The sequence below is a fragment of the Aphelocoma coerulescens genome, chromosome 10 (assembly GCF_041296385.1).
Source record: "Aphelocoma coerulescens isolate FSJ_1873_10779 chromosome 10, UR_Acoe_1.0, whole genome shotgun sequence".
Classification (NCBI taxonomy): domain Eukaryota; kingdom Metazoa; phylum Chordata; class Aves; order Passeriformes; family Corvidae; genus Aphelocoma; species Aphelocoma coerulescens.
Window position 1 is genome coordinate 5,386,858 of NC_091024.1, and position 9,743 is coordinate 5,396,600.

General features: G+C 48.9%; 1 protein-coding gene across 2 annotated transcripts in view; it reads right to left on the reverse strand.

Moving 5' to 3' along the window:
• Positions 1-8,196, reverse strand: part of FANCI (FA complementation group I) — a 24,378-nt gene extending 16,182 nt beyond the window's left edge. For both annotated transcript variants that reach the window (XM_069025548.1, XM_069025547.1), the window contains exons 1-14: positions 8,078-8,196; positions 7,908-7,980; positions 7,254-7,384; positions 6,692-6,848; positions 6,556-6,613; positions 6,082-6,123; positions 5,711-5,834; positions 4,716-4,801; positions 4,412-4,544; positions 4,091-4,183; positions 3,475-3,611; positions 2,519-2,699; positions 1,844-1,931; positions 543-673 (exon numbers count right to left, since the gene is read on the reverse strand). In XM_069025548.1, the coding sequence (XP_068881649.1) occupies positions 543-673; positions 1,844-1,931; positions 2,519-2,699; positions 3,475-3,611; positions 4,091-4,183; positions 4,412-4,544; positions 4,716-4,801; positions 5,711-5,834; positions 6,082-6,123; positions 6,556-6,613; positions 6,692-6,848; positions 7,254-7,384; positions 7,908-7,980; positions 8,078-8,161 (1,518 nt within the window). In that variant the 5' untranslated portion in view covers positions 8,162-8,196. The remainder of the gene's footprint in view (positions 1-542; positions 674-1,843; positions 1,932-2,518; positions 2,700-3,474; positions 3,612-4,090; positions 4,184-4,411; positions 4,545-4,715; positions 4,802-5,710; positions 5,835-6,081; positions 6,124-6,555; positions 6,614-6,691; positions 6,849-7,253; positions 7,385-7,907; positions 7,981-8,077) is intronic.
• Positions 8,197-9,743: the final 1,547 nt, after the last annotated feature.

Here is a 9,743-nt window from a genome sequence, read left to right on the forward strand (position 1 = left end):
CGTCAGTACAGTAGGAGAACCAAAACATTTTAAAATAGACAAGAAAACCCATAGAGCTGTGGCAGTGAGACACCCTAGCAGGTTAGTGAGGACACAGTGCAAGGGTTTGGGAAAATAACTGTTATCCCCAGGTTGGACAAAGCAAGTAAAAGTTAAAACACCAGGGCAATATCCCAGCCCAGGCAAAGAGGAATACTGACATGGAGCTTGGAAGGAGAAAAATCAACGTGACAGCTACAGCTGTTCAGCTAAACACTGTAGACTTAGTTTTCTACAGGGTGCAGCATCTGGGCATCTTCCAGATGAAAGGTCAGCACAGAGCAGTTTTGGTCCCATGCCAACCCATGCCATATGCTTTTTGCTAGAGGGCACATGCAAATCCATGCTTGAAGAACAGCCCCATGCTACACTGAACAACCCACAGCAGAGAACGAAGGCTTATTTTATGAGGAGGGTTATCAGATCATGCATATAATTGTGGCCCAGAGCTGTCACTGGAACTAAACTAGCAAGGATATCCATGGAAAAATGCAAAGCTTTACCTGTACTGCCCGGAGGAGCCCTTGCACTGTGTCGATGGGCAGAAAGGACAAATTGTCAAAGGTCTCTGTGACTTTGGAGGATGAAGTCTGAAGCACGAGAGGAGCAGACACAACAATATTGGACAGCAAGTCTGAAAAATAAAAGGACAAAAATAACAGCTGATGCCAAGGGGCCAGAAAAGCCTGAGCAGAAGATGTCTGTAGAGCTAACAACTACAAACTAATCAAAGACCTTCCATTACACAGAGAGGTCACGATAAGATGAGCATCGAAAAACTGAGTCTACTGCAGGCACCAAGTGTTAAAAATGCTCCCAGCCCAGCTGAAGGGCCTCACCCCACCAGAGGGCACTGAGGTGTAAGGGAAGAGGCTGCAGCACTGACATCCCAGCAGCCCCAGTGGCTCCCAAGCCCAGGGACGAGGAGAAGGCAAGGCTGGGAATGTGGAACAGGCAACTGACTGATGATTCTGACTTTCTGTGCGTCAGCTGTTCCATGGCAACTGCCTGCAAACATATTTTTCACCTGTGATGAATACAAGGCAGTCTGATGCAGCTGATACCTCAGTCAGAGAAGGAACAACTGATTTTCTTGGCTTCAGGTCACTTCAGCAGGAGCTTCAGCAACCAAATCACATCCTGGGCTGCATCAAAAGCAGCTTGGCCAGCAGGTTGAGGGAGGAGATTCTCCTTCTCTACTCCACTCTGGTTAGAGCCCCCTTGGAGTACTGTGTCCAGCTCTGGGGTCCTCAGCACAAGCAGGACAGAGAGAGACCTGTTGGAGCAGGTCCAGAGGGGCACAAAAATGCTGAGAGGGCACCTCTGCTGCTGAGATGGGCTGAGAGAGTTGGGGCTGGTCAGCCTGGAGAAGCAAAGGCTTTGGGGAGACCTTGGTGTAGCCTTTTGGCACTCAAATGGGGTTTATAAGATGGGGACAGGCTTTTTATCAGTAGCTGTTGTGATAAGATTAGGGCTAACAGTTTTAAACTAAAAGAAGGTAGATTCAGAGATGATATAGAGAAGAAATTTTTTACAGTGAGGGTGGTGAAACATTGGCACAGGTTGCCCAGAGAGGTGGTGGGGGATGCCCCATCCCTGGAAACATTCAAGGTCAGGCTGGACGGGGCTCTGAGCAACCTGATCTAGTGGGAGATCTCCATGCTCATTACAGGGCAGTGGACTAGATGACCTTCAAAGGTCCCATCCAACCCAAACCCAGTTCTGTGATTTTATACTGTGTTTTGAGAAGCTATGTTGTGACTGTCCACAGAACAAGAGCACATTTTTCTCTCTTTCCTGTTACCTATGAAGTGGCTGACAGGAGATGCTGCTTTTGTGAGGACTCTGTTCAGGACCTGCTCAAGAATATCACTTCTGATGGGCTCATGAACCTGAATGTGAAAGAAAATAAATAAAAATCAAAACCTTTCAGATATTCCTGTACTTCACAGCACAGGCATTGTACAGTACAAAGCACATCCAGATCTGACAGGAAAGCAAGGATGGTCACCAGAAGTCCCCTTTCAGCTAAGTCCCCACAAACTGATTCAGATTTCATCCCACAACAATCAGAACCAGCACATCAGGGGACACACTGTACACTCAGGACATAATGGTGCCAGTCATCTATGGGATAAAAATTTACCAATTTGGTGAAGGTGAATGGGTTTCAATCCCACCTTGTCAGATTTTATCTGTACCTCTGAATTTCTCTACTTTCTCTACCTCTGCAGTTTCTTGGAAACTGCAATAGGGATTACACAAGTATCATGGACAGCTGGAACAGATTAGAATTAGATCTTCATGAGGATGGCCTCTTCTGGCTGGAAAGGGGCAAATAGGAGATGAAATCTAGTATTGTTTCCAAAACACTCACAAAGGATTCAGCAAGTAAGGTTTTGACACCATTTACCACAGAGAGTAAGAACAGAGTTATTCTCCCCTCGCCAAAAAAAAACTTCTCCAAAACAAACACTACCTTAAATGTTTCCAGCAGGATACTTGCTCCCAGTCTGCAAGCTTGCTGGGCTGGCATTTTTGAAAGGCCATAGCTGTTATCAGCAGCTTTTCCTCCAAAGGGCTTTTTGGGTTCATAGGATTCCATCAGGCTGAAGCCAAGATCCACCAGGCCCTGAGTAACGTGGTCCCAGCCAAATGCACTGAGGGAAACATTAAATGGACGAGGAAAGAAACAACTTAGTCACAGAAAAGTTTAGATTAGAGCTGTCTGAGGTAAAATCTTCTGCAGTCATTCCAGAGTCCAAAGCAGCAGTGAGAGACACTTGATGACAGCAGGGAAGATGACAACCCTCACAATCCTGTGATTGTCTTTAGGCTGAGCACACCTGTGCAGTCCTGGTTGTCCATCAGAATTCCTCTGCAGCCCAAAGGTTTCCTTGCCATGAGGAATGATGTGCACTCAGGCCTGATCTGAACATAACAGCAGGGTAAAGTTGGGATGCAAGAATATCCTACTGATCCCAAGATCTTCCAGTTGGAGAGAAAGAGAAGAGGAATGCCTCCCATCCAACTAAAGGGCAGCTGGTGACAGACCAGAGCTATCCCACAGGATGTGTAAAGGACTAACCGGTGAACCAGATTAAACAGTGAACCTATTCCTCATCCCTTGATCAGAACACAAACTACAGCCAGCAGCGTGACTCACATTGCAGATTAGGCCCTGATCAGTTTAGCCCTTTGTACCACCAGACCCTGAGATTTGAGGTAGAAGGAGCAGATTTATACAGCCGCATGTTGGGGTTTTTTTTTTAATTCATTAATATAAAACTGGGATAAAACCTTTGGATTTTGACACTGATCCCTGCTGGCACATGGTCAGAAGTATTTAGCATCCCAAAGTGTTTTAGCAAGGCTGAAACTCTCCCAAACTCCCAAACCTCATTGAATGTTCTGCAGCATGTGACAACAACTCACCTATTTTTCACCACTTCCAGAATGACAGCAGTTATATCATATTGTTGGGGAAACAAATCCTGCAGAAACTTGGAGGCCTGAAGGAACTGCAGGTCCTTGCAGCTTCTTGTGATTGATGTTTTCAAGAACTCAAATATCTGGAACATAAAATCATTAAGTGTGAGGAAATGATCTTTGAAATGGGACCTGTATAGTCTTGGGTATGTTCCAGTAAGAGCACCAGCCAGACACAAGTTCCAGTGCAGCCTGCCAAAAATCTTAACTCACTTCTTTGTCAGGACAAATACACCAGTCTCATTAAGTGCCTCAAGGAGGGTAACTTGCTGCCAGGTGCTCTTCATGTGGCCACCACAGAGCCAAAACATTAGAAAAATAAGACTGCTTTTCTTCTCATCCTACAATACCAACCCACAGGAATCACTGCTCTGGAAAACTGTGATATTGCTCTGGGGTCTTTTAGAGTGTTTAGTAAAGTACAGCATACCAATGATCTAATTACCCATGAGTATCCTGAAACCATTTTAAGCCTAATTCTGATGGGACTATGACCTTCCCATGCTTCCTTTCCTTTACAGGGAGTGCATGGAAGTACTCTGCAAGCTTATCAAGCACATACCTGCTCTTGCAGTCTGTGTTTTACAGCAACCGACAGCAGAAGAGCCACGCTGAAGGGACACAGTGCTCTACCAGGGTCCTTCTGTTGCTCAGTCTAGGAAACAGCAAGGAGCAGTGAGAAAGCTTGTTATCTTCAACTGAAACACACTGGAAATGCAGGAAGCCATCAGGCACATGTCTCTTCAAATGTATCACAGCACTCGCTAAAGAGAACGTGACTGCAGTCATAAAATTATTTAATCCCTTGTCCAGATAATAAACTAAGTTTTTAAACCCTGCTTCAATATCTTCAGGAACAGTGCCTGCTCCATCTTTGCCATACCTTCAGATGTCTAATTAGCTCCTCACCCAGGTCCTGGTCCAGGTTGATGACAGAAACAATGTGGAGAATAACGGTGCCTTCCACGTGGCGCAGCTGGTCCAGGGGCATTGTGGCTACCTCAAGGTCCAGTGACCTGTAAGTTTTACCAGAAAATTACGTGCCATCCAAAGCCAGGAATCACTCCTGATGGATCAAGGAGAATGTTCTTTTACAAGGTTTAACCATTCAAGGAGCCCTGGGCAGGACCTGTGTGACTACAAACACCCAGGAAATAAAGAAAGGGGGTGACAGAGCAAGAACTTACTGTGGAACTCTCTGTTCTTCCTTCTGTCTCTTATCCAGCTGATTGAAAAAATGGATGATTCCTTCCAAAACAGTCTTCTTACTGCCCTGCAAGGCAGGACATTACATTGAGCCATTGTAGTGCCTGCAGTGTCCCAGAGAACAGTACTCTATACCCACACCTATCACAAATCTCAGGGTATCCTTCAATTCCCCCCCAGAAATTGCTAAGGCAGGGGAGGGCTCCTGTGTGGCTCATTTCCAGATTTCCAGTTTGCATATTTCTTTTGACTGCACTTATTTCTTTCAACTGCATCATTGAAGAACTGGAAGAAACTCAAGCTCTCAAATGTTCTGATTGTCTTTTTTTTTTTTTTTTGAAGTTGCTATTAATTAGAAAGGATCCTTTATGTTTTAATCAATTGGGAAGGCTTTCAAACTCCTAACCTTAAATCTAACAATATATTTTGTCCAGTGGACCCAAATGACCCTCTGTAACACACATATAATTTGTCTTTGGACCTTTTTGGCATTGACTCGGTCACAAATGAAGCAAGCAAAAGAGCCAGATCACCCTGTCAAAGGGCAGAGATGTCCCTGGCAGTCTCTGCTCTGGAGAAGGGGACATTCCCAGTACAAGCGAGACTACAGCCCAGTAGACAATCATAGTGCATGAGCTATTATTATAGTGTGCAGATCACAGAGAGTGAGCAAAACCACACTAAAAAAACCCAATCCTCTCTGCTGCCTGCTAGGTCTGTGCTCATCCCTTATTTCCCAAAGGTTTGCTTCTTTTCCCACAAGGAAGACCAAGATCCCATCTTTCTCTGAGCACTCAGATTCTTCAGGCTAGAGGGAGTTAAAGGAAACAAAACCTACTGATGTCCTGTTGTGTCCCTACATCATGATTTGGGAACAATCAGAACCCCTGCCAAAATCCAGACTACAGATCAGTCTGGAGATTTTTTTTCCCGATGGTATAAACTTAAGGGAAATCCAGCTCCTGTAAGCTTTTACCTTTGCAGAAAGCAGCAGCAGCTGATAGACCAGAGGGGGAATTTCCTGCAGGTCTAATTTGGAGAACATCCTAAGGACCTTTTCCACCACAAACTGCAGCTCCTCTCCTGATAGTGGAATATCCCTGTTGAATCAAAGATTTTTTTACATTAATATATTGCTTATTTGCCAAGGTTCACTCACACATAGAATAAAAACCATGATGCCATTCCCAGATGTATTCTGTATCCAAAGGATCCAGTGTGGATGTTCATTGACCAATCATCCATGGGGCTGTGCTGGGTATGGTCAGACCCATACTACTTGTGAAATAGGACACAGACATGACCACAGCACAAGGCAGTGTTGATGCTGAAGGGAAAAAGAATTACCTGAACATGTTGGCAAGATGTATTACACACCGAGGATCCCACCTGGTAAAACAAAGATATGTTGGAAGATTGAGAGCAAGCAGGATTATCATCTAGCTCTTCCCTCCTACACAATTATTCAATGTCACCGTTTCCCTGTCACACTCTGATACTAAAATTAGAAGCCAGATTTCCACCAGAAATCATTAGCACCAACCTAACCACCCACATTTACACAGTTCTGAACTGCCCCAGCCCCTCTAATAACAAATACCAGAAAACAAATACAAGCACTTCCTGAGACCAGTTCATGCAAGAGTCTCACAGGATTTGGGAACAGGATGCTCCCCTGCCTTGCCAGCTAGGGAAGATGCTGTCACAGAGGGCACAGATTCAAGGATGACAGGACACATAGCTCATGGGGATGCCTTTTTCCAAGCACAATGTGAGACACAATGTTTTGCCACGTAACCAAGAGCTGGCAGATGCACGTACTTGCTGGAGCAGAGGGTATTTATCAGCTGTTTCTTAAACTCTTCCCCATTCAGTTCACCTGAAAAAGCAAGAGTCTTAGGAGCTGATTCCAGAGGAAGGGAGGACAAGCTGAAGAGAAGCAGCTGATAGGAGTTACCTTTCCCATAAGCCAGGTTCTCCTTTGAACTGGCCAGTGCAGTGAGAACAGTGGAAAACAGCTCCAAGGATTTCCCGTTGGTCAGGCTGCCACCTTTAATAACATCCACAAATAGGTTGGCAAGCTCGGCCAATGCGTGGCCTGGCAGCTGGCGGGCCTGGAGGAATGCAGAACAGGAGAGAGCCTGAGGCAGTGCACAGAATTCCACATACACATCCAAACTGTCACCAAAAACCAGCAGAAGACAGAATTTCTTACAGGGAAATGCTCCCTTTAAAGGAGAATTCAGCCCTGAGATCTCTGTTTTGTACTGTCCTTTGCAGAACAGAGCAATAAATCAAGGTGATGTGATTATAGGTTTAGAGTTTTGAGCCTAAGACTAAATATCTAAAGATAATCAAATTCACACACAGAGCCAATTCCAATACCAGCTAACTTAGTCTAGGGAAGCTCCGTGGAAAGGATACAACTAGTTTTCCTCAGTGGTTTAGGGAAATATCTCAATTTACATATTTAATTATACTCAGCAGAGCCCAGGAAAGCCAGCCCAAAGGAGCTTTACCTCCAGCATCAGCAGTCCTATGATTTCAGACACCTTGCCCAAATGCAGGTCCCCTGACTCCACTAGTGGGACGCAGTGCTTGTAAACCTGGAGTCTCCTGAGAACACCACTTCTCTGGGAACAGGGGGAGCCTTACAGCGAGCAAACAGAGGGACAAAAGAATGGGAAAAAAAGTTATGCAAGTAACAACGTGTTGCTAAACGACAGGAAATCAGCAGGGATAAACTGTCACCTGGCAGCAACTTCCTATTTTACATCTGACAAAACAAATAAAAAAACCCCAGAGCACAGGAAATGAGATACTTGGATAAAGCACTCAGCCACCCTGGTATCACATCCTGTAGTCCACTCAACCTGCCGCCGGAGACCAGGAAATGTCAAAATTTTGAGAAGAACCAGGTTGGCAATTAGTTCTCACCTGGCCAGCTCAGTCCTACTCCAAGGTACCTAAGGGCTCTCAAAAGCAAATCCCGCTTACCACGGGCTCATCACAGCTCTAGTCCAGTTTGCTATGTCCCCGCATGTACTTTTGGACGTCGTGCTTCCCTGTGACAGCAGGTTTTTTACCAAAAGCGACACTTCCCTGTGCTGCTGCGCACGGGCTGCACCCACCGGCCCCAGGCAGCCCCGGAGCGCAGCTCACACACCACCCACCTTTGAAGATCCCTCTCAGCAAAGCCGCCGTCTCCCTCCCCTTCAGCGCCTGCCTGGTCACCATGTCTCCCAGCTGCAAGAGAAGGGGACGCCGTCAGCAGCCCCCCGCCCGCGGAGCAGCCCCGGCGGCGCATCCCCGCTCCCCGCCCGGCCCCGCGGGCACCGCGCACCTCGCCCTCCGCCAGGCTCTGCAGGGCCTCCTGCAGCCGCTCGGGGCCCTCCTCGGCCGCCAGCGACAGGATGCGCTCGGCCATGGGGCCGCGGGGCCGCCCGGGACCGCCGGGCCGCAGCTCCGTGCCCCCGAAATTCCCGCCCGGAAGCGCCCGCGCGTCACCCCGGGAACAGCTCCCGCCCCCGGTGCGCGCTTCCCGCCCCGCCGCGCTGGGGGCCGCGGGTTCGAGTCCCGCGCGGGGCGGGCAGCGTCACCGAGTGACAGAATGACAGCGCGGGGCAGGAGGGAAGGCACCGCAGCGGGTCATCTGCTCCAACCTCCCTGCTCAAGCTGGGTCGTCCTAGAGCACATGGCTGGCACAGGACTGCAGCCAGATGGTTCTGGAATGCCGCCAGCGAGGGAGACTCCACGGCCTCTCTGGGCAGCCTGTTCCGGTGCGGGGGCACTGCGCAGTGAAGAAGTTAATGGAGTGGGGTGCAGGCACGTGGGGTGCAGGCACGTGGGATGGGCAGCCGGGGGTACCGGGGCATTTGGCACAAAGTGCCCATTCAGGGCCACCCCGCATCAGCAGCGAGTTGGAAGAAGCCCACCCACGTGGGCTTCGGATACATTCGAGTAAACCCCTTAATTCCGGGGGACGCGAGGGGTGGCCTTGAGCGTACCAGGAGGTGTAGCCCGTCTTTAAGCAGCAGGATTTGGCCAAAGGATCAGGTGCCAGCACAGCGTGGGAGCTTTCGAAAGCCCCGTGCTCACGTGGAGCGGGAGTTGATGCTGCTGAGCGAGGGGAGCGGGTTTGACATGGGAGGAGGGGGATAGCCAGACCTGGAAGAGAGATGCACTTAGGGCTCTGTCGCAATACATCAGGGTGGGTCCCCCTTGGGGCTGCCACCCCTTTCCTTGAGACCCATTCAGCCAGGACAAAACACTTGCTCTGTGATGCCAGGGGTTGTACATATGTCTGCAAAACTATTTCAACTGTGATGACCATGCTGGCCTGGATGCCCAGGTGGCCCGGGGATCACAGGTTCTCTCTGCCACCCCAACAGAGCATTATTGGGTGTATTTGGGAAAACCCCATGCTGATGATGTCCCCCTGTTATGCACTGTCATGTGCTGAGCTGCAGACAAAGGCCCAACGAGCTGTAGGAGGGAGCTGAGGGGAATGCAGCGGGGAATGGGGATGGGAGGGTCGGGGGTCTCCTCTGAAGAGCAGCGCACAGTGCCTCTGGCCACTGCGGCATTGCTCAGGGTTTTGGTACAGGTCCAGGTTTTCCCTCAGCAGCACCCCCTCCTTTCCTCTGGAGTCTCGTGCCTTCCTCCGCCTCCCTCCCTCACACTGGGATCTCAGCTCTGCTCGCAGGACAGCCCTGTGTGGAAACCAAATCCGTAAATCCCAGAGGCATTACAAAACATGCCTTGTGTAAGATCCTTCAGCCCTGCTCTGGTGCTTAGCCCGACCCTACCACCTCCCCAAAATCCCCATTGTGGTAAGAGCTTGGCCAAGCTCCTCTCCTGGGCTTGAGCACAGCTCCATCCTCACCACATCCTCACCCATCTCCCACAACCCTTGACCCAAAGAGCTCTCCTGCTCTATGTAGCTTCAGCATGCTGGGATGTCCCAGAAAACCCGTTTTGCCATCCTGCAGCACCCACATGTGGACTCA